The following is a 26007-nucleotide window of genomic DNA, read 5'->3' as shown; positions in this document are numbered from 1 at the left end:
GAAAGCTTCTAAAGGCAGTAAAGAAAAGCATGTAAAAGCTGTCTAACAAGAAAACAATAACTCTCAATTGATGTTCATTAGGTTTTACTTTTGATGGCCAAGGATCATTTCGGATTCCTTGGTGTATAGGCGGTTACTTTATACTCACTAAGTCTCAGCACGAATCCATAATTGAGTTTAGTAGGTTACAAAAGTAAAAGCCACATGATCATCAACAGAAAAATGAATTCTGATGTAGAAGTGAGAAAGCATTGTAAAAGCATCAAATGTAAATGTGCAAGAAAGTAAAAGACAGAAACGTAAAGGTAAAAGCAGTAGAGGAATCTGTAGAAGTTTGCAAGAAAAGTAAAATTGCATGTAAACTAACTTGAATTTGATGTAAACTGGTGTGAAAGTACAAAGATTCTGAAGCACTTGCAACCTAGCTCCTTTGGAGTATAAGGCAGCAAGAGAACTTCAGATGAACGGACAGAACTCCAATTACAGGACCTACTATAGAGCTTTTACTACTATTGAAAACTATGCTAAGGAAGCTGTATTGTAAACAAGTAAATCTGTCTATGAACAAGCCTTATATATGCTGCTGTGATTTAAAACTGGAAAACCTATAAAACTTCCTAAAAACAGTCATAATAGCAACTGCCAATGACAGGTCTAAAGTATATACAATCTGTCTAGACTAGTTAAAACACAATTACAAGACTAATAGGTAGCAAGTAAAACAAGTCAGCTCCAATCTTCAGGCCAGGCTAGTGCAGGTCAGCTTAGCTTGATTAATTTTGCCTCTTTGAGTCCCAACTTGCAGGAGCAGGTTACTTCCCTTGGTCCAACCAGCTTCAGGTCACATCTCCAGCTTATTCAAGCTTGCCATGCAAGCTTCTTCCATCAAGTCACGTTCAGGTCAGGTGCAGTTTCCAAGCCTGTTTAGCTTATAATTCTTTAGAAATGACAGCCTACAGCCAGTTTCTTCAGCTCCACTTCCAGCCTACTTCAAGTCTTGTTCACACTTCAGCAATGACTACCCTTAACTTCACTGGATTGGAACTGCAGGGTTTATCACAGCACAGAATTACCCAAGCTTCTCCTCTCAAGTTCACTGCACCAGCAAGCTAAGAAAATGAACTGCACTAAACTCTAAAGTCAACACCTCTACAAATTGTTTGACATTTTCAAAATTACGTTCTTACATCCAAATTAAAAATAATTGAATCAATAAAGCAATGCAAAAAGAATCAATTTAATTACATAACTATGGAAAAAAGTTATGAATCAAACATGCAACAGTAATCAAAGCCGTCAGAATTTACTTTTAAACTTATTAACAAAAAGTCTATATAAAAACTCCAAATTAACACATGTTCACAAAAATTAAGATTTTTACAATGATAAATAAATTTGAGCAAAAAAGAGAAAATTAGAACTAAACAAGGCCCAAAAGGAATGCTATTAACTATGAAAAATACAAGAAAATAGGGACTTAGCACACCCTCACATTTAAGCCTTTGCACTCTGAACAAAACATAAAAGAAAACACAACTATTCAAAAAGCAGTTTACAAAATCTGAACAGAATCACTAATGTACTGCCTAGAGGACCAGCAATAGTAACTTTTAAAAAAATTGCCTAGCCACAAATATAACTTTGTCAATCGTTATTTTAAAAAATAAAATATTGCAAGCAAGAAAATAATTGAACTCATATTCGTATGTGAGTATATAGTGATCATATCATACTCTTATCATGTTTCGTAAGCTTTGTGATGGAAATGATGAAAATAAACCATTTTACAGACTTAACATGGACGAAATTGAAATGTGTATAAAGTTGAAGAGCCAAACTCAATGTAAAAAATAAATTAAAAAACTAAAAGTAAAATTTAACCTTTAAAATTTTATAACTTGTAAAATTATGTTGGTACTTGAAAGTATATGTATTTTATGGATTATTTTAAGAAAGATTTTGATAAATTCGATAAATTTCATACTACCTTCCAGTACAATGTATAAATATCACACATTTTGTTAGTTGTAATTTCATTGTACAGCTTTATTCACTTACCAATATTGACAAAAAAAACTGACTTTTTTATATTTGATGCAAGATATATATAATTAAATAAATTATTCATACATGGAAAAAAAAAATTAGTTACCTTTAAATGGTCGTGTATAAGTGGAGTGTGATCATAAAATGAACATCTCATGCAGGAGGATGCTACCTAATTACTTGTTATTCACAACACAATCTACAACCACCCAGGGGGTTTAGTCTCAAAATTGTCGTCATGCTGATAAATGGTCAAAGATAAAAAAAAAAAATCAACATTGAAGTTTAGTTCCCTCAAAAATACTCCTTGCTCATATAACCAAAGGTGCAAGCTTTGACAAGAAATTACTTGCGCAATTTCCTGTTACTGCAATCACGGCTTATTTAACAACAGCATACAAGCAGGCAATGGCTTGCTACTTTCATATGCTTCACCAATCCACCCAATGTATGGTATATGCTCTCAATTTTAGGATGTGACAAACAGCCAATGAGAAACTCATGCACAACTCCATCCACAACAATCCAACTACTTCCTGGTTGCTTCTTGATTCCCTTCTCTTTCATTTCTAACCGCAGCTCCGAGACATCACTCCATTGATTCTGAGATGCAAATGCATTTGCCAACATAACATAGCCTGCAGAATTGTCTGGGTCTACTTCAACAAGCCTCCTGGAAACCTCTTGGGCCAACTCCACTCTAGAATGGAGCAAGCAGCCTCCGAGCAAAGCACCCCAGACAAAATTGTTAGGCTTGAAAGGCATGGAAATCACAACCTTCATAGCTTCTTCTATGCATCCTACTCTTGCAAGAAGATCAATATAACAAGCACAATGCTCCAATGTAAGACTAGGGGAAAGGGACACTTCTCTGAATATCCAGCGCCCACTTTCCAATAGTCCAGAGTGGCTGCATGCACTTAAAGCACCAAGAAACGTTCCAGCATTGGGTTGTAAGCCGAATTCTGGCATTCTGTAGAAGAGTCTCAATGCATCCTCTGCTTCACCATATACTGCAAGACCCATGATCATCGCATTGAATAAGACCACATCTTTGCTGACTGTATGTTCAAAAACTTCCTTTGCCTTATCCAAATTGCCACATTTTGAATACATGTTAATTAAAGATGTGGCGAGAATTTGGTTTGAGGCAATGGTGTCTTTATGTCCTAGAGATATTAGGTGATCGTGAACCCAACTTCCAAAACTCAAATCACCAATTTGAGCACATGCTGAAAGCACACTAACCATTGTGATATGGTTAGGTGTAGTGGCTGGTTCTTCTACCATCATACGGAAAAGACTTAAGCCCTCCACAGGATAACCGTTTTGAACATATGTATTTATCATAGCATTCCAAGGAACCACGCTTCTTTTTCCTATTGCAGAAATTCGATCAAACCCTTCTCTACTCTTCTCAACTTTCTCCCATTTACCTAACAAATAAACCAGCGCCGTGTTAACTGAATCACAGTAAGTTTCTCTAGTACTCACTCCATCACCAATCAATTCTGAAAGAATGTTAATCCATTTCTCAATTTTTGGCACCTCAAGGCTAGAACAGGCTGATAGAACACTGACCATAGTATCACTTTGGGGAAGCAAGTTCTGACTAATCATCACATGGAAAAGCCGCAAAGCCTCCTCACTCTGTCCAGACCGAGCAAAACCAGAGATCAAACTAGTCCAACAACTGACTACCCTTTTGTCAGGAATTTCATCAAACACTTTTCGGGCAGATGGCAAGTGGTTGTACCCTTTCGCGTACACAGAAACCAAGCCATTGCAAACAGAAGGGTCAGAGAGGAAACCCGTCTTCTGAATGTGGACATGAATCTGTTCTACGTGACGGAGATCTTTGGACCGAAAGCATGCCTTAAGGAGGAAAGAGAAAGTAAAGTCGTTGGGCGAAAGTGGATGCCGTTTCAAATCTTTGAACAGAGAAAAGGCGTGAAAAAAGTTACCCTCTTGGGCGAGAACTCTGATGATGGCATTGAAAGGAAAGATGTTTGGATTTTGGAGATGGTGAAAGACGCGAAGAGCAATGCGTGATGGGTAGTGTCCAATGAGGCGCGTGGCAACGAGGTTGTCTTGGTGTGCACCAAGTTGGAAAATGCGTGTGTGGATTTGGTGAAGATACGAATATGGAAGGTTGCCTTGTAGGAGGTCGGCAAGGTTGGTGGGTTCTGCAATGGAACATGAACAGGGAGAGTGAAGGAGTGCAACGATGGGTTTGAACTTTTGGGTGGTGGGAACGACCAACTCGTGAGACAGGGTGAACATGCTTGTTTGATTCAATTTTCATTTGAAGTAAGTTGCAATTGTTACATATTTGATGTCAACGAATGTTGTGTTAACATATGTTCTTTTTAGGAGTCGTCCTCCATCATTGCAAGCTTGCAGAAGACAAGATTATTGATTAAGAACTCTCATTGTCACGCTCCAATATGAACATGGCATGTACCAAGGAAAAAAAAAAACTAGTAACTCCTTGCTATCCCAAGGAAGGACAAAAACTGCTTTCAAACAAAAACACTGCTACTAAGTTAGGACAAATTATAACAATATGTTTTTTCAGTCAAAGAAACCTACCATTAATGGTTGACATATTGCAGTAGTTTTTGACATGTACTGTTAAAAAGATAGAGATAAAAATGGGCTCAACGAGAGAGATGAATACAACGGGATGCCAAAAAAGATTTTTGTTGTGGGTTGTAGATAAAGGATTAAAATACCTTCTTATACGGGTATATGTATTATATTATCGTATTATATTTGTTAACAGTAAAAAAATAAAAATAAATATTTAATTTATATTTTATTAAGTTAAATTTAATTAAAATTAATATTAATTTATATTTTTATAAAATTAAATTTTAATTAATATTTAATTTAATTTATATTTTATTTTATATATTTTTATAATTTTATTTTAATAAATTATAAAAATATATTTTTTTAAATATTTATGAATATATGCATATATTCATAAAGATATTTAGATTTTAAAATATTCATAAATATTTTTTAAGTAAATATTTATGCTGGTAACAAATTGAGTAACGAATAAACTTTTTTTGGGTCAAGTTACAGGTAGATCTGTGTCGAACATAACCTGTTATCATTCCAAGACGTATATATTAATTCATATAAGGTATAGATATGATTTAACCAACTTTATAAAAGAATATAGGAGAAAACATAAGGAATAGTTCTCCGTCTCAGCATATCTCCAAAAAATTCTATTATGTCCTTTTCGTTAATAACACTTAACCGTCTGCTGGTTATTTTTTTTTTATTTCTTTTAATTTACCTTTTTAATTTTTATTTAATAATAATAATAATAAATTACGAAATAAAATTTAATATTTTAAATTAAAAAAATAATAAATTAAAAGTTTATTTGTTTTAATTCAATAATAAATAAATATTTTTTATTTAATAAATATTTAATTAAATTAATATTTTAATATAATTAGATATATATTAATATTTTAATTTATAAAATATTATTTAATAAACCAAAATAAATAAAACATATTAAAAAATTAAAAACAAAAAAAAACTAGAAAAATATGTTAACCTTGTTTGGAACGGTAACTGGTTAACATTTTTTTTAAAGTTTTTTTAATTTTATAATATATTTTTTTTTATTTTAATAAATAATATTTTATAAATTAAAATATTAATATATATTTAATTATATAAAAAAAATATTACAGTAATTGAATATTTATTATATTAAAAAAAAATATTTTGATTATCAAATTTAAATAAATAATATTTCTAATTTAATTTTTTCATTTAAAATATTAAATTTTTAATTCTTTTAATATGTTTTATTATTATAGTAAAATAACAGAATTCTCTGTCGCATTAGCAGAAACTTGATTTGATTTTTCATGGATAACTGAACTGGTTAACACAGTACCAGACTCCCGTTGTTCCTTTAGTAAATGCTCAGTCCTTAACTGTGTTTTTTCAGACAATTCAGATTGTTCAGTACTCATCCTTCCAGCGGCACTGTTATTGCTTGTCAATTCTCCAAATGGTCTAGTCATAGGTCCGAGGAAAAACCGCACACCACAGCATCCACCACTATAGTCTAAATGTGAGTCAAGTAACTACAAAAAAAAAAAAAAAAAACTTGAGATTATCCACTGCGTATCTGGAGCAGTAACATAACTATATACACGATGCGGAAATGGGAGAGTGAATCAAACATTAAAACTAAAAGACACAATCAAAATACTCTTCATGCAGCACATATACGCCAATTAGCCAATTGTTAATAGATTTTGACTGCTAATGAAAACCACCACCAGCATTGGCACAGTGCAAGAAATTTTCAGTTCCAAATCTACTTCCTAACTTCCGAAACAACACCTACAATGGCAGAACAATGTCACAGAACATTTAAGCATTTGGCTCCACAGGATGAAAAAACAAAGCCCTTGCCTAAAAATGAACAAAACAGATGAACAAAAGAGAGGGAGCTGTTTGGATATCATTCACTTAAGCTGGGACAAGTTCAAATAAAAATATTCAACAGGAGACGGAAAGTTCAAAGAGGGAAAAGCAGACAAAGTCAGAGAAGCTGACGGTTAATACGAGATGAGAAGAAAGTGGTGTGGAAGAGGAACTTACTCTTGGTGGTGAAGATGAGAGAGCAGTCACCACAGCGAATGGGAAAGGGTGGAGGAAGAAGAAGGGCTCGATCTGAAATGGGGATTGGCTGCAGAGAGAAGAGGGTGAAGGAGAGAGAGAGAGAGAGAAAGAGAGAGAGAGTTGAGTTTCGTGAGAGTTCCCTTTTCTCAATCTCAGCGCCAAAGTGAGAAAAAAACGGTGCTTCGTTTATATTTCTTACTCCTCCAAATATGGGCCACCAAACACACAACGGCGGGTACTGGATCTTCGTGGATTTCATCTAGGGGTCTTTCTTACTGCAATTACATGTTTTCTTTTTTACACCCCCATAGTCTTACAAAAATTACCTAACTATCCTTGACTAAAAGATATTAAAAATCCTAATATTATCCCTTCTTTCACAGCATCAGCGTCCTCCACACTGCCGAAAGCCTGCAACGTCCTACACCCAACTCCATTTGGGAACTTTGGAGAGCCGTTTCATTTTATTGAGAGAATGCCTTTGGAACCTAGCGTTAGTATTTTCTCCTTGTGGGAGAGAATATGGCTCAAAATTTGGAAAGCCACATCAAAAGGGACAACAGTGCTATTGGAGGAGAGACTTTTTCATTGTGGATTTTACTATTTGAAATATATAATTTACATTTTGATTGTTTTTAAAGTTGTATTATATATTATATAATTCGAAATTTAATTTAAATTCTAAATCATCTTCTAAGTTTATATCATTAATTATATAATCAAAAATATAAATTCAGATTATAAATTATATAATTCAAAATATAATTTAAAATTTCGATTTGTGATTTTTCTAAGATGATTGATTTTGGAAGATTTTTTTGTCTATTTGGAAATATATTTTAAATTCATATAGCAAATTATACAATTTAAAATTCAAATTTTTATTACAAATTGTATAATTTAAAATGCAAATCTACCTTTTAAATTGTACCATATGAAACATATAAAAATAAAATTTTTGAACTCCAAATTATGAAATCCAAAATATATATGATTACACAGTTTGAAACTATAACTAAAACACGGAAGAACTTAAAAAATTATTTTCTATTAGTTTCAGTTATAGTATAATTGAAATTCTAAAAGTATGGGTGAAGGAAGTAAACATAGGGGTGCGTGAAGAAATTACCTTCAACCGACCTCTTTTTTCTGGAGACTGGCCCACTACTAATACTTATCACTAAAAAAACTACAAATTAATACACCTTAAAATAAATAAAAAGTTATAGTTTTATGATTTAATCTAATATGCTAACTTATATAATAATACGGATTATCTTAGTGCATATACTTGTCAAATTATTAAAATAAATAAAGAAAAACTAACAGGACAAAATTTTTCAACTATTGAAAATATTATCTTTTAAGAGTGTTGTAATACATGATATTAAAAGTTTACGTATGCGTTGTTAGGGAAACAGGCGGGTAATGAACAGTAATTTTTAGACGAGGGACAGATAATAAACAGCGCATTACCTATACTCAACCTAACTCATGAAATATATATATATATATATATATATATACACACACACGTCATCTCTAGTGTAGTTATAAACTCTTACTCACCTTGTTATTCCTTTCAATCTTTTTTTTTATCTTTATCACTTTAACATTTTCTTCCTCATTTTTACGGTAGCCATAACTGAAAAAAATAAGAAACACAGTTAAACAATTTACATTTGTAAAGAGTTGATTCATTAGCATATTCGCTTTTAAGCAAAGGTTTATTCAAAATCTGTTCAATTTTATCATCTTTACTAACCTCTCTAATTTCATCATATGTGGATATTGACATCTCTACAAAAATCCTCTAGGCCAATTACCAATTCCTTCAAACATCATTGTACTGTGAAAATTAGATAAGACAAAAATTATAAAATGAAAATTCATTACAAAATCATTTTTTTGAGAAATTGTTTAACATCGAATGTTTTTTATTTTTTTCTAGGCCAATTACCAATTTTTTAATGTCATTATGCTTGTGAAAATTAGATAAAATTAGATAAGACAAAAATTATAAAATGAAAACTCATTATAAAATCATTTTTTGTAAAAAATTGTTTAACCGTAAATGTTTCTTATTTTTTTAGTTGGGGCTATGATAGGAATGGCAGAGAAAATGTTGGGGTGAGAGATGAAAAAGGAAGGGTTGAGAGAAATGAGGAGGGTGAGTAAGGGTTGGAGCTTTCTTGTTATTCAAATACTTTTGACTTTAAAATTTAAAATCCATAATATATGAGGATATTTTTGTCTACAAAAATCTTGTATATATACATTACTAAAATATACCACTGAAAAAAGAGCGTGCGCAATTTAGCAAACTCATATATATATATATATATTTAAAGTATTTTGATGTGGATAACACAAATGATGATTTTTGAGATATTTGTAATTGTTCTTATGTAGTTGAAATATAATGTTTGTCATAGATATTAGCAATGTATTGTATAAGTAAGATGTTGAATTGTTAATATTGAATATAATGAGATATTGGTATCATTAATATAAACTAAACATAATCATGATACTCCGACATGATATTAAGACTAAAACCTGAATAATATAGGATGTTATGGTAGTTAAATGCAAAACTAACTTTACTTAAAGTAATAGAATTAAATTTACTGGTAAGTATAATACTTACAATCTATTTCAAACATAAAATTTATATTTACCACATAAATATGTATTCAGTAATTCAAAATAACAAACAATAATACCAATAGTAATAATAATAATAACATGGAAAATTCAAATTTTTACTTTATATTATTAGTTATACATTAATTTTTAATCATAAAATAAAAATTAATTAGGAATGAACATTAAGCAATCAAGATACGTAGAAGATAATGGTTACGAGTCTAAAACTTGAAGCTTATGAAAATTTTGTTAGAAACAGAATTTAAAATTAGAGACACGTATTCAATAAAAAGAGAAATCAAAGTTAAAAAATAAAATAGACATGTTAAATCAAATTATACTACCATCTATTTAAATTTAACATATGTGCATAAATTATATTAATAATCGGTTCGATATTTATATCTTACATGATTATTCAGTAGCTAATTTTTTTTCCAAAGAGTTATAATCATGGCACTGTATTTTTTATTTAAGGATTATTAATGAATAAAACAATGTTGTGAAAATCCTTTACGAAGCACGTGAAAACACAACACTTGGAGGGTTGTTTGTAACTAGTATAAGTGGAATGGTAAGAGAGGATTCGGTAGTGCTTCAAAAGTAACTCTTCCACCATAACGATGAGATGCTACTCCATAAATGCCGTTGTCATGCAGATTTGTGTAATACGTAGTTGAACCTGCTCACGATCAGAAAAGATTTTCTGTTGATTTTTTCAGAGTTGGAAATCTCCAAGATTATCAGTTCAAATTAATGGCAGAATCATCACAGTCAAGATATTTTCTCTTTCCTGTCAATAAGGTGGGCCATTCTCTGATGCAGAAGAAAACAAAAACGGTTGTGCTTCCACATTCTTCGAGCTTCCAGATTTTGGTCAAAAACACGGGATCTTCCACGTTTTCAAACACATGCTACATGATTTACTCTCAGCCATTTTCAAACCCTAGCATTTCCAAAAACCTACTGTGTGACATTTTGGAGATCCTCTCTCGCATTCTTGAATGGTTTCTGTCAACTTTGGACTCACGGTAGGATTCACATGCTTGAGCCCAATCAGAATCGGTCAGTTTCGTAGTGAAGGTAAGTTTAATCCAAAAATCTCTTATTTAGGGTTTTTGTTTTCTCATAAAAACTCTGTAATAGAAAAATCTCAAGGTTTATTCAGGAAGAACTCTGGCAAAGGGTCAATCCATTTGGTGAATAATGACTTCTGGGTAGAATTTGCAGGAACGTGAAGATTATATAAGGCTAATGCCGAGAGTGAGAGGGAGGTTAATTGAAAATTTGACGTAGGAGGAGACAGAATATCATTTGTTTCGAGTTGGAGAATCTAGAGACAATTCCCTTACATTAATTCCTTCTTAGGTGCGCAATTTCGCTTCTTCATGCTTTGTAATTTTTCGTCAAAATGTTCTTCTGCAAGGGTAGATAACATCTACTTTTCATCACCCGCTACATCATATTTCTTTCCATTTTTCCTCAATTCCATTTCCTTCCCTTCTACACCTCCATTCCTTTTCGTCCTTTCATCACTTTCATTTCTCGCCACTTCCTACAGAAACACCACAAACCGAACCATCTCCATCATCCTTCCCACACACAGTTTTAAGCATGAAAAAAGGTCAAAACGATAGCGGCGCTTGTGCTGATAGAGTTGCCCACGCATCTGTGACATCGGCGCTGGTTCCGGCAGTAACTGGCGCCGTCGTCAGCTTATAGAATTGAAAATTGAAAATTTTATTATTCTAGCAATTTAAAATAAAGAAAAATAAAATTATTAAATATTTAAATACAGGTTTAAAGTAGTTTTAAAAAGTATACGAAAATATATTAATTAAAATAACAGTATATTAATAATTGAAGAGATAAATATAATAATAAAAATTCATATGATAAAAATATATGTTTGAAAATAAATACTAATTTGAAATTGATTGATATTATCTTTTTTATTACTGATTATTAATATAAATTAAAAATAAAATAATTTTGATACTCGACATGATACACGTCATCCACGTCAGACTACAGCGTGCCACGTCAGACACACACTAACGCCGTTGGAGACAATTTAACGGAAAGGATCCAATTGTTACAATTTTCATAAATTTGGGACCCAATTGAGATTTCCAAAAACAAAGGGACTAAATTGAGATTCCACGCGAAAAAAAGGACTTCGTGAATGATTAAACCAATAAATAAACCAATGAATGAGACAGATGTTGACAATATATACACATCAAATTCCTAAAATTAGCAAACTACCTACCTAGAAAACCTAACTAAATGGCTAGAACTGGAAACTAAGAGCTAAATCTGTAATTATTGAATGCAGAAGCATGAATCTTATGTAGAAACAATCATGAAACAGTAATTGGAACTGGAATTTAGCAGCAGAAATCAAAACTCAACATTCAAAACAAAGAAAAACTGGTGCCCGGGAGATAACGAGAATTACTACCTATGAGTAATCTGGAACAAAACTGAAATCAAACGTTTGGAATGAGTTTCAAATGATTAAATTGCATTGTTGAAAGTAAAAACAGGTTAGAAAGTAAGTGCTGGAATTGAAATCAAATGCAGAACTGGGAATTTAAAGAAAGCTTCTAAAGGTAGTAAAGAAAAGCATGTAAAAGCTGTCTAACAAGAAAACAATAACTCTCAATTGATGTTCATTAGGTTTTACTTTTGATGGCCAAGGATCATTTCGGATTCCTTGGTGTATAGGCGGTTACTTTATACTCACTAAGTCTCAGCACGAATCCATAATTGAGTTTAGTAGGTTACAAAAGTAAAAGCCACATGATCATCAACAGAAAAATGAATTCTGATGTAGAAGTGAGAAAGCATTGTAAAAGCATCAAATGTAAATGTGCAAGAAAGTAAAAGACAGAAACGTAAAGGTAAAAGCAGTAGAGGAATCTGTAGAAGTTTGCAAGAAAAGTAAAATTGCATGTAAACTAACTTGAATTTGATGTAAACTGGTGTGAAAGTACAAAGATTCTGAAGCACTTGCAACCTAGCTCCTTTGGAGTATAAGGCAGCAAGAGAACTTCAGATGAACGGACAGAACTCCAATTACAGGACCTACTCTAGAGCTTTTACTACTATTGAAAACTATGCTAAGGAAGCTGTATTGTAAACAAGTAAATCTGTCTATGAACAAGCCTTATATATGCTGCTGTGATTTAAAACTGGAAAACCTATAAAACTTCCTAAAAACAGTCATAATAGCAACTGCCAATGACAGGTCTAAAGTATATACAATCTGTCTAGACTAGTTAAAATACAATTACAAGACTAATAGGTAGCAAGTAAAACAAGTCAGCTCCAATCTTCAGGCCAGGCTAGTGCAGGTCAGCTTAGCTTGATTAATTTTGCCTCTTTGAGTCCCAACTTGCAGGAGCAGGTTACTTCCCTTGGTCCAACCAGCTTCAGGTCACATCTCCAGCTTATTCAAGCTTGCCATGCAAGCTTCTTCCATCAAGTCACGTTTAGGTCAGGTGCAGTTTCCAAGCCTGTTTAGCTTCTAATTCTTTAGAAATGACAGCCTACAGCCAGTTTCTTCAGCTCCACTTCCAGCCTACTTCAAGTCTTGTTCACACTTCAGCAATGACTACCCTTAACTTCACTGGATTGGAACTGCAGGGTTTATCACAGCACAGAATTACCCAAGCTTCTCCTCTCAAGTTCACTGCACCAGCAAGCTAAGAAAATGAACTGCACTAAACTCTAAAGTCAACACCTCTACAAATTGTTTGACATTTTCAAAATTACGTTCTTACATCCAAATTAAAAATAATTGAATCAATAAAGCAATGCAAAAAGAATCAATTTAATTACATAACTATGGAAAAAGTTATGAATCAAACATGCAACAGTAATCAAAGCCGTCAGAATTTACTTTTAAACTTATTAACAAAAAGTCTATATAAAAACTCCAAATTAACACATGTTCACAAAAATTAAGATTTTTACAATGATAAATAAATTTGAGCAAAAAAGAGAAAATTAGAACTAAACAAGGCCCAAAAGGAATGCTATTAACTATGAAAAATACAAGAAAATAGGGACTTAGCACACCCTCACATTTAAGCCTTTGCACTCTGAACAAAACATAAAAGAAAACACAACTATTCAAAAAGCAGTTTACAAAATCTGAACAGAATCACTAATGTACTGCCTAGAGGACCAGCAATAGTAACTTTTAAAAAAATTGCCTAGCCACAAATATAACTTTGTCAATCGTTATTTTAAAAAATAAAATATTGCAAGCAAGAAAATAATTGAACTCATATTCGTATGTGAGTATATAGTGATCATATCATACTCTTATCATGTTTCGTAAGCTTTGTGATGGAAATGATGAAAATAAACCATTTTACAGACTTAACATGGACGAAATTGAAATGTGTATAAAGTTGAAGAGCCAAACTCAATGTAAAAAATAAATTAAAAAACTAAAAGTAAAATTTAACCTTTAAAATTTTATAACTTGTAAAATTATGTTGGTACTTGAAAGTATATGTATTTTATGGATTATTTTAAGAAAGATTTTGATAAATTCGATAAATTTCATACTACCTTCCAGTACAATGTATAAATATCACACATTTTGTTAGTTGTAATTTCATTGTCCAGCTTTATTCACTTACCAATATTGACAAAAAAAACTGACTTTTTTATATTTGATGCAAGATATATATAATTAAATAAATTATTCATACATGGAAAAAAAAAATTAGTTACCTTTAAATGGTCGTGTATAAGTGGAGTGTGATCATAAAATGAACATCTCATGCAGGAGGATGCTACCTAATTACTTGTTATTCACAACACAATCTACAACCACCCAGGGGGTTTAGTCTCAAAATTGTCGTCATGCTGATAAATGGTCAAAGATAAAAAAAAAAATCAACATTGAAGTTTAGTTCCCTCAAAAATACTCCTTGCTCATATAACCAAAGGTGCAAGCTTTGACAAGAAATTACTTGCGCAATTTCCTGTTACTGCAATCACGGCTTATTTAACAACAGCATACAAGCAGGCAATGGCTTGCTACTTTCATATGCTTCACCAATCCACCCAATGTATGGTATATGCTCTCAATTTTAGGATGTGACAAACAGCCAATGAGAAACTCATGCACAACTCCATCCACAACAATCCAACTACTTCCTGGTTGCTTCTTGATTCCCTTCTCTTTCATTTCTAACCGCAGCTCCGAGACATCACTCCATTGATTCTGAGATGCAAATGCATTTGCCAACATAACATAGCCTGCAGAATTGTCTGGGTCTACTTCAACAAGCCTCCTGGAAACCTCTTGGGCCAACTCCACTCTAGAATGGAGCAAGCAGCCTCCGAGCAAAGCACCCCAGACAAAATTGTTAGGCTTGAAAGGCATGGAAATCACAACCTTCATAGCTTCTTCTATGCATCCTACTCTTGCAAGAAGATCAATATAACAAGCACAATGCTCCAATGTAAGACTAGGGGAAAGGGACACTTCTCTGAATATCCAGCGCCCACTTTCCAATAGTCCAGAGTGGCTGCATGCACTTAAAGCACCAAGAAACGTTCCAGCATTGGGTTGTAAGCCGAATTCTGGCATTCTGTAGAAGAGTCTCAATGCATCCTCTGCTTCACCATATACTGCAAGACCCATGATCATCGCATTGAATAAGACCACATCTTTGCTGACTGTATGTTCAAAAACTTCCTTTGCCTTATCCAAATTGCCACATTTTGAATACATGTTAATTAAAGATGTGGCGAGAATTTGGTTTGAGGCAATGGTGTCTTTATGTCCTAGAGATATTAGGTGATCGTGAACCCAACTTCCAAAACTCAAATCACCAATTTGAGCACATGCTGAAAGCACACTAACCATTGTGATATGGTTAGGTGTAGTGGCTGGTTCTTCTACCATCATACGGAAAAGACTTAAGCCCTCCACAGGATAACCGTTTTGAACATATGTATTTATCATAGCATTCCAAGGAACCACGCTTCTTTTTCCTATTGCAGAAATTCGATCAAACCCTTCTCTACTCTTCTCAACTTTCTCCCATTTACCTAACAAATAAACCAGCGCCGTGTTAACTGAATCACAGTAAGTTTCTCTAGTACTCACTCCATCACCAATCAATTCTGAAAGAATGTTAATCCATTTCTCAATTTTTGGCACCTCAAGGCTAGAACAGGCTGATAGAACACTGACCATAGTATCACTTTGGGGAAGCAAGTTCTGACTAATCATCACATGGAAAAGCCGCAAAGCCTCCTCACTCTGTCCAGACCGAGCAAAACCAGAGATCAAACTAGTCCAACAACTGACTACCCTTTTGTCAGGAATTTCATCAAACACTTTTCGGGCAGATGGCAAGTGGTTGTACCCTTTCGCGTACACAGAAACCAAGCCATTGCAAACAGAAGGGTCAGAGAGGAAACCCGTCTTCTGAATGTGGACATGAATCTGTTCTACGTGACGGAGATCTTTGGACCGAAAGCATGCCTTAAGGAGGAAAGAGAAAGTAAAGTCGTTGGGCGAAAGTGGATGCCGTTTCAAATCTTTGAACAGAGAAAAGGCGTGAAAAAAGTTACCCTCTTGGGCGAGAACTCTGATGATGGCATTGAAAGGAAAGATGTTTGGATTTTGGAGATGGTGAAAGACGCGAAGAGCAATGCGTGATGGGTAGTGTCCAATGAGGCGCGTGGCAACGAGGTTGTCTTGGTGTGCACCAAGTTGGAAAATGCGTGTGTGGATTTGGTGAAGATACGAATATGGAAGGTTGCCTTGTAGGAGGTCGGCAAGGTTGGTGGGTTCTGCAATGGAACATGAACAGGGAGAGTGAAGGAGTGCAACGATGGGTTTGAACTTTTGGGTGGTGGGAACGACCAACTCGTGAGACAGGGTGAACATGCTTGTTTGATTCAATTTTCATTTGAAGTAAGTTGCAATTGTTACATATTTGATGTCAACGAATGTTGTGTTAACATATGTTCTTTTTAGGAGTCGTCCTCCATCATTGCAAGCTTGCAGAAGACAAGATTATTGATTAAGAACTCTCATTGTCACGCTCCAATATGAACATGGCATGTACCAAGGAAAAAAAAAAACTAGTAACTCCTTGCTATCCCAAGGAAGGACAAAAACTGCTTTCAAACAAAAACACTGCTACTAAGTTAGGACAAATTATAACAATATGTTTTTTCAGTCAAAGAAACCTACCATTAATGGTTGACATATTGCAGTAGTTTTTGACATGTACTGTTAAAAAGATAGAGATAAAAATGGGCTCAACGAGAGAGATGAATACAACGGGATGCCAAAAAAGATTTTTGTTGTGGGTTGTAGATAAAGGATTAAAATACCTTCTTATACGGGTATATGTATTATATTATCGTATTATATTTGTTAACAGTAAAAAAATAAAAATAAATATTTAATTTATATTTTATTAAGTTAAATTTAATTAAAATTAATATTAATTTATATTTTTATAAAATTAAATTTTAATTAATATTTAATTTAATTTATATTTTATTTTATATATTTTTATAATTTTATTTTAATAAATTATAAAAATATATTTTTTTAAATATTTATGAATATATGCATATATTCATAAAGATATTTAGATTTTAAAATATTCATAAATATTTTTTAAGTAAATATTTATGCTGGTAACAAATTGAGTAACGAATAAACTTTTTTTGGGTCAAGTTACAGGTAGATCTGTGTCGAACATAACCTGTTATCATTCCAAGACGTATATATTAATTCATATAAGGTATAGATATGATTTAACCAACTTTATAAAAGAATATAGGAGAAAACATAAGGAATAGTTCTCCGTCTCAGCATATCTCCAAAAAATTCTATTATGTCCTTTTCGTTAATAACACTTAACCGTCTGCTGGTTATTTTTTTTTTATTTCTTTTAATTTACCTTTTTAATTTTTATTTAATAATAATAATAATAAATTACGAAATAAAATTTAATATTTTAAATTAAAAAAATAATAAATTAAAAGTTTATTTGTTTTAATTCAATAATAAATAAATATTTTTTATTTAATAAATATTTAATTAAATTAATATTTTAATATAATTAGATATATATTAATATTTTAATTTATAAAATATTATTTAATAAACCAAAATAAATAAAACATATTAAAAAATTAAAAACAAAAAAAAAACTAGAAAAATATGTTAACCTTGTTTGGAACGGTAACTGGTTAACATTTTTTTTAAAGTTTTTTTAATTTTATAATATATTTTTTTTTATTTTAATAAATAATATTTTATAAATTAAAATATTAATATATATTTAATTATATAAAAAAAATATTACAGTAATTGAATATTTATTATATTAAAAAAAAATATTTTGATTATCAAATTTAAATAAATAATATTTCTAATTTAATTTTTTCATTTAAAATATTAAATTTTTAATTCTTTTAATATGTTTTATTATTATAGTAAAATAACAGAATTCTCTGTCGCATTAGCAGAAACTTGATTTGATTTTTCATGGATAACTGAACTGGTTAACACAGTACCAGACTCCCGTTGTTCCTTTAGTAAATGCTCAGTCCTTAACTGTGTTTTTTCAGACAATTCAGATTGTTCAGTACTCATCCTTCCAGCGGCACTGTTATTGCTTGTCAATTCTCCAAATGGTCTAGTCATAGGTCCGAGGAAAAACCGCACACCACAGCATCCACCACTATAGTCTAAATGTGAGTCAAGTAACTACAAAAAAAAAAAAAAAAAAAAAAAAAAAAAAAAACTTGAGATTATCCACTGCGTATCTGGAGCAGTAACATAACTATATACACGATGCGGAAATGGGAGAGTGAATCAAACATTAAAACTAAAAGACACAATCAAAATACTCTTCATGCAGCACATATACGCCAATTAGCCAATTGTTAATAGATTTTGACTGCTAATGAAAACCACCACCAGCATTGGCACAGTGCAAGAAATTTTCAGTTCCAAATCTACTTCCTAACTTCCGAAACAACACCTACAATGGCAGAACAATGTCACAGAACATTTAAGCATTTGGCTCCACAGGATGAAAAAACAAAGCCCTTGCCTAAAAATGAACAAAACAGATGAACAAAAGAGAGGGAGCTGTTTGGATATCATTCACTTAAGCTGGGACAAGTTCAAATAAAAATATTCAACAGGAGACGGAAAGTTCAAAGAGGGAAAAGCAGACAAAGTCAGAGAAGCTGACGGTTAATACGAGATGAGAAGAAAGTGGTGTGGAAGAGGAACTTACTCTTGGTGGTGAAGATGAGAGAGCAGTCACCACAGCGAATGGGAAAGGGTGGAGGAAGAAGAAGGGCTCGATCTGAAATGGGGATTGGCTGCAGAGAGAAGAGGGTGAAGGAGAGAGAGAGAGAGAGAAAGAGAGAGAGAGTTGAGTTTCGTGAGAGTTCCCTTTTCTCAATCTCAGCGCCAAAGTGAGAAAAAAACTGTGCTTCGTTTATATTTCTTACTCCTCCAAATATGGGCCACCAAACACACAACGGCGGGTACTGGATCTTCGTGGATTTCATCTAGGGGTCTTTCTTACTGCAATTACATGTTTTCTTTTTTACACCCCCATAGTCTTACAAAAATTACCTAACTATCCTTGACTAAAAGATATTAAAAATCCTAATATTATCCCTTCTTTCACAGCATCAGCGTCCTCCACACTGCCGAAAGCCTGCAACGTCCTACACCCAACTCCATTTGGGAACTTTGGAGAGCCGTTTCATTTTATTGAGAGAATGCCTTTGGAACCTAGCGTTAGTATTTTCTCCTTGTGGGAGAGAATATGGCTCAAAATTTGGAAAGCCACATCAAAAGGGACAACAGTGCTATTGGAGGAGAGACTTTTTCATTGTGGATTTTACTATTTGAAATATATAATTTACATTTTGATTGTTTTTAAAGTTGTATTATATATTATATAATTCGAAATTTAATTTAAATTCTAAATCATCTTCTAAGTTTATATCATTAATTATATAATCAAAAATATAAATTCAGATTATAAATTATATAATTCAAAATATAATTTAAAATTTCGATTTGTGATTTTTCTAAGATGATTGATTTTGGAAGATTTTTTTGTCTATTTGGAAATATATTTTAAATTCATATAACAAATTATACAATTTAAAATTCAAATTTTTATTACAAATTGTATAATTTAAAATGCAAATCTACCTTTTAAATTGTACCATATGAAACATATAAAAATAAAATTTTTGAACTCCAAATTATGAAATCCAAAATATATATGATTACACAGTTTGAAACTATAACTAAAACACGGAAGAACTTAAAAAATTATTTTCTATTAGTTTCAGTTATAGTATAATTGAAATTCTAAAAGTATGGGTGAAGGAAGTAAACATAGGGGTGCGTGAAGAAATTACCTTCAACCGACCTCTTTTTTCTGGAGACTGGCCCACTACTAATACTTATCACTAAAAAAACTACAAATTAATACACCTTAAAATAAATAAAAAGTTATAGTTTTATGATTTAATCTAATATGCTAACTTATATAATAATACGGATTATCTTAGTGCATATACTTGTCAAATTATTAAAATAAATAAAGAAAAACTAACAGGACAAAATTTTTCAACTATTGAAAATATTATCTTTTAAGAGTGTTGTAATACATGATATTAAAAGTTTACGTATGCGTTGTTAGGGAAACAGGCGGGTAATGAACAGTAATTTTTAGACGAGGGACAGATAATAAACAGCGCATTACCTATACTCAACCTAACTCATGAAATATATATATATATATATATATATATATATATATATATATATATATATACACACGTCATCTCTAGTGTAGTTATAAACTCTTACTCACCTTGTTATTCCTTTCAATCTTTTTTTTTATCTTTATCACTTTAACATTTTCTTCCTCATTTTTACGGTAGCCATAACTGAAAAAAATAAGAAACACAGTTAAACAATTTACATTTGTAAAGAGTTGATTCATTAGCATATTCGCTTTTAAGCAAAGGTTTATTCAAAATCTGTTCAATTTTATCATCTTTACTAACCTCTCTAATTTCATCATATGTGGATATTGACATCTCTACAAAAATCCTCTAGGCCAATTACCAATTCCTTCAAACATCATTGTACTGTGAAAATTAGATAAGACAAAAATTATAAAATGAAAATTCATTACAAAATCATTTTTTTGAGAAATTGTTTAACATCGAATGTTTTTTATTTTTTTCTAGGCCAATTACCAATTTTTTAATGTCATTATGCTTGTGAAAATTAGATAAAATTAGATAAGACAAAAATTATAAAATGAAAACTCATTATAAAATCATTTTTTGTAAAAAATTGTTTAACCGTAAATGTTTCTTATTTTTTTAGTTGGGGCTATGATAGGAATGGCAGAGAAAATGTTGGGGTGAGAGATGAAAAAGGAAGGGTTGAGAGAAATGAGGAGGGTGAGTAAGGGTTGGAGCTTTCTTGTTATTCAAATACTTTTGACTTTAAAATTTAAAATCCATAATATATGAGGATATTTTTGTCTACAAAAATCTTGTATATATACATTACTAAAATATACCACTGAAAAAAGAGCGTGCGCAATTTAGCAAACTCATATATATATATATATATATATATATATATATATATATATATATATATATATATATATATATATATATATATATATATATATATATATATTTAAAGTATTTTGATGTGGATAACACAAATGATGATTTTTGAGATATTTGTAATTGTTCTTATGTAGTTGAAATATAATGTTTGTCATAGATATTAGCAATGTATTGTATAAGTAAGATGTTGAATTGTTAATATTGAATATAATGAGATATTGGTATCATTAATATAAACTAAACATAATCATGATACTCCGACATGATATTAAGACTAAAACCTGAATAATATAGGATGTTATGTGTAAGACCCTAGAACCTCAAGAATTTACCAAGTTGTAAAAAGTTCAAGTTATAATGTAAAATGGAATGCTGTCAGGTTTGACATGGTTTACTATTTTAATTATAACTTTTTGTAGAAAATATCAATTGAGTTGATTCTTGTTTTATTGGAAACTAGACTCAAATATCTTTAATTGGACATATAAATATAAATTTTTGGACTACCGGGCTAGCTGCAGTAAAATTATTAAAACTCGGAAACGTTAATCACGCTCAGGTATGTTCAGTTTTGACCTATGATGACTGTTTTGCTTATTACTTTCTCTACCGAACTCCAATTGAGTTGATTCTTGTTTCATTAGAAACTAGACTCAAAGAGCTTCAATTTGACTACTCATACGCATATTTTGGACTTCGGGAAGGTGTCTAACTGAGCTGGGGAAAACGTGACAGTGTTGCTGTCCAGGGGCTAGCGTCCAACCTTAATTTTAGGTACATTTTTACAAGTTGCGATTTTTTTTGGAGTGGGTAGGTTGTGTTCTGAACTAGGAGAACATTTTGGAACCTTTGGAGACTTTCCTACCATGTTTTAGGGCTGAAAAAAAAATGGTTTAGGATGGTTCATTGGTTGTTTATTATTGCTAAGTACCAAGTGCATAGGTCCTTTGTTGTCTAAGGCATCTTCTTTAATTCCAAATCAGATTTGGAGTTTTGGGGGAGAGTAGAGAGGTCCTTGGTGGGAGGTGAACGAAAATCCTAAGTGTTCTAAGTGTGGAGACTGACTTGGTCTAGCAAGGAGGAGAAGAATTGCTCTCTTGGAAGAAGAGAGATTTAAGTTAGAATTTTCCTTGAAATTGAAAGTGAAAACAAGCAAAGGTGGTGGTCTAGAGGTATCAAGAGTGAAGAATTTCTTGCAAGGAGAAGAGGTAGGGGAGCTAATCCTTTCTTGATTATGATCATGAATATGAGTATGAATGTGTTAAAATTTGGTAATGGTAGTTATCTATTGACTTGTGAAAAATTTGGGTTTCATGATTATAATTTCTTATTTTCGAGTTACTGTGGTGAAAAATTTCTATTAATTGTTTTCACCGTTGGATTTAGCTAAAAGTTTAGTATGTGAATCCTAAGACCTATTACTAAACTTTGACCGTTCGGATTTGAAAATAGAAGTCTGTAATTGGAGAAATAAATCCTGCAAGTTTGAGTAAATTAGTTGCCCCTGTAGTTCTGTTACTGAGTTGTCTCGGTATAATATAGATTCTGACCTATTGGACCGTTAGATCAACCTCAAAATTTGATATATGATCCCTAAGACATATTAATACACTTTTACCGTTCGGATTTGTAATTAGTAGTCTGTACTTGGAGATATATATCCTGCATGTTTGAGTGAATTAATTACCCTTGCAGTTCTATTACTGAGTTCCCTTGGTAAAGTATAGATTCTGACTTATGGGACTGTTAGATCAACTTGAAAATTGGATATATGATTCTTAGAATACATTATTACAATTTGACCGATCGGATTTGGAATTGAAGGTCTCTGTTTAGAGAAAGAAATTTCGAAAGTTTGAAATATTTGATGAACACTGCAATTCTGTTCTTAAGTTATAATGGTAAATATTTCATATATATTCCATTTACCGTTAGATTGAGCCCAAACTTTAGTATGTAGTTCATAAGACATATTAGGTGATCTTGACCGTTCAGATTTGGAATTAGATGTCTGTGCTTAGAGGAATTCATTCCGCATTTTGAGTTTAACCGAGAACCACTTAAGTTTCTGTCTCTGAGTTACCTCGGTAAAACCTCCATATCTACTTAGTTAACCGTTGGATTACCCTGAAATTTTAATATGTTGTTTCTAAACGATAGTGTCATACTTGGACCGTTCCGATTTTAAATCGGAGATACAGATTTATAGATATTAATTTCGTATCTTCTCAGGGATCTTAATATTGCTTAATTTATGTTTTTGGATCATTTATACATAAATTATGATTTCCGCCTCATTAACCGTTGGATTGGACTGAAAATTTTACCATATGAGTTAAACATGTTGTTTATTAGTTTGATTGGTTCAGATCTGTAATTAATGATATGAGTGAAGAGTAATATTTTCACGAAATAGTAAATTTATTTGTATTGGGTAAAAACTTGGATAATTATATTCTTAAATTGTATGTGTAGTTGTATTTTGGAGATTGGAGGATGAGTAATATAATATATTCTATATTAGAAAATTTAATTATATTGAACATTCTGAGTTGTAATAATTATTTGAGTTAAATCATGAATTGTAAATAAGTTGATGGTAAATTTGGATGGGTGGTATAGGCATTATTGCCATAATTGTAAATCTGAAATTTTATTTATTTTCCTACGACTTTGGTAAGTCGGGAGAGGAGAGGTTTGAAGTCGGACACTACTTTGGTAAGTAGGTGGGAAAATGAGAGGTGAATTTGACATAAACCGCACTGCTTTGGTAAGTAGGCGGAGTGTTCCACGCTATGCTACTTTGGTAAGTAGATAATATTACATTATTGTGCTACTTTGGTAAGTAGACAATATCACCTTGTTATACTACTTTGGTAAGTAGATCACCTCGTTAGATTACTTTGGTAAGTAGTCAGTATCACATGGTTATACTACTTTGGTAAGTAGATCACCTTGTTAGATTACTTTGGTAAGTAATCAGTATATCATGGTTATACTACTTTGGTAAGTAGACAGAAGGATTGTTGACTGCTGTGCTTTGGTAAGTAGGCAGATTAATAATATGTTATATTGACTCTAGTGAATCGACTGATGATTTTGACTGGAGAAATATTATAAAGTATCAGTGTAATAGTTGGTTTTTTGAGTATGTTTGAGATGCATGTATTTGACTGATTGCCACACTTGTGATGTTAGTAAGATTGTGGATGATGTATATTTCTTGAATCGGTTAGCTCACCCTACTGTTTGTGTTTGTGTTTGTGCATGTGAATGCGATGATCGTATAATGTGTGATATTATACGGGAGCAGAAACTATATCAGATGAATTAGCAGATGGTTCTGGACTCGCTTAGAAGATGAGAGATCTGTGGGGAAAAGGAGACATGGGGAATTTCTAAAATAAATCTGTGTTTGAATTTCCGAACTGTGAGAAATTTTAAATTTCAGAAGTTTATGAACTGTGTGGAATTTTATTTTCAGAAGACTTGTGCTGTAATAAAGAACTTAATATTTTATGGGTGTTGAAATTTGTTAAAGACGAATTACATATGTATTTTGTGGAAAATAAATTGTAACGCCTAAATCGGGGTGTTACACTGTTTGGTATCAGAGCCATGGTTTTCAAAAATCTTTTGGGGCTTTTGGGAAGTGAGCTCGTTAACTTCTGTTGTATGACTCTGTGATTTGTTGTGATTATTTTGTAGCTCTTTTGGAGAGCGTTGGTTTGAAAGGTAGAGATATGCATTGTTTTGACTTGTGTTTAAATTAATTTCTTTTGACGTATATGGTAGAACATGGCACATCGATCTAACAATGTTGGTCAAACACCTCCAATTGATGATTTTAATCGGGCTGTTGATCGGATGATCAACGCAATGGAGAGGCAGCATACCACTCAGGAACCGAGGACTTATTCGAGGCTGAATGACTTTTTGAGGCACGACCCAACAAGGTTCAATGGAAGAGCTACGCCAGATAAAGCAGATGCTTGGATCAAGGACATTGAGAAGATCTTTCATGTGATCAAGTGCACAGATGAGGAAAAACTAGATTACGCAACCTTCATACTGAAAGAGGAAGCAGAGTACTGGTGGGATGGTATGAAGCGACTGATGGAATCTGATGAAGAGGCTATTACTTGGAACAGTTTCAAGGACAAGTTTTTGGAAAAGTACTTCCCGACTAGTGCCAAGATCGAAAGGGAGCAAGAGTTCTTGGCCTTGCGTCAAAGTGGGATGTCAGTGCAAGAGTACATCGACAGGTTTGAGTATCTTATCCGTTTTTATAGTCAGCACATGACGGAAGGGTGGAAGTGTCAAAGATTTGAGCAGGGTCTGAGGTATGACCTGAGGAGAATGATTGTACCTCTTGAAATCAAGAAGTTTCCAGCCTTAGTTGAGAAGACAAAAAAGGTGGAGTTACTGGAAATGAACCGAAACCGAGTTGACAAGACTCAGAAGGATAAGTTTATTAGAGGAAAGCCATGGAAGAAGCCATATCAGCGACCCCAACCGCTTATGCGAACAGCCGTGAAATGTTTTGAATGCGGTGGTGCGCACTACAAGAAGGATTGTCCTAAGCTCTCTGGAGTGAAGGTTGAAGAGAAGAGGTGCTTTGTGTGTAACAAGCCAGGACATTTCGCTCATGTTTGTCCTGAGAAGAAGATAGCATATGCACCACAACAACCAAGTTCTTCAGGCGTGAAGCCCAAGATAGCTGGAAGAGTTTTCGCTTTGACCGGTGAAGAGGCTGCAAAGCCAGGTAATCTCATCCTTGACACATGCCTTTTGTTTGGTAAATGTGTGCATGTATTGTTTGATTCCGGAGCTACGCACTCCTTTGTTTCTTCTACTTGTTTGAAAGACTTCAGTATACCGGTGAGTAATCTAAGGTATGAATTGGTGGTTTCGACACCAACATCGGGTCAGATCTCAACCAGTTCA

The 26007-nt window shown here is 32.5% G+C and overlaps 2 protein-coding genes across 2 annotated transcripts; both read right to left on the bottom strand.

The window, feature by feature from the left end:
- Positions 1–358: 358 nt before the first annotated feature.
- LOC148193587 (putative pentatricopeptide repeat-containing protein At3g08820) lies at positions 359–4504 on the bottom strand. The gene is made up of 2 exons (XM_088098304.1): positions 2153–4504; positions 359–1096 (listed from the first exon to the last, which is right to left on the bottom strand). The coding sequence occupies exon 1, from the start codon at positions 4327–4329 to the stop codon at positions 2431–2433; it is 1899 nt and encodes a 632-aa protein (XP_087954430.1). The 5' UTR covers positions 4330–4504; the 3' UTR covers positions 359–1096; positions 2153–2430.
- A 9671-nt stretch (positions 4505–14175) lies between these two features.
- On the bottom strand, positions 14176–16466 carry LOC148193586 (putative pentatricopeptide repeat-containing protein At3g08820). The gene has a single exon (XM_088098300.1). It carries the CDS (start codon positions 16289–16291, stop codon positions 14393–14395), a length of 1899 nt encoding a protein of 632 aa, XP_087954426.1. The 5' UTR covers positions 16292–16466; the 3' UTR covers positions 14176–14392.
- Between the last annotated feature and the right edge of the window lie 9541 nt (positions 16467–26007).

The sequence above is a fragment of the Vigna umbellata genome, chromosome 9 (assembly GCF_029865625.1).
Source record: "Vigna umbellata cultivar VRB3 chromosome 9, Vumbellata_1.0, whole genome shotgun sequence".
Lineage (NCBI taxonomy): Eukaryota > Viridiplantae > Streptophyta > Magnoliopsida > Fabales > Fabaceae > Vigna > Vigna umbellata.
This window is presented reverse-complemented; position numbering and strand designations above follow the sequence as displayed.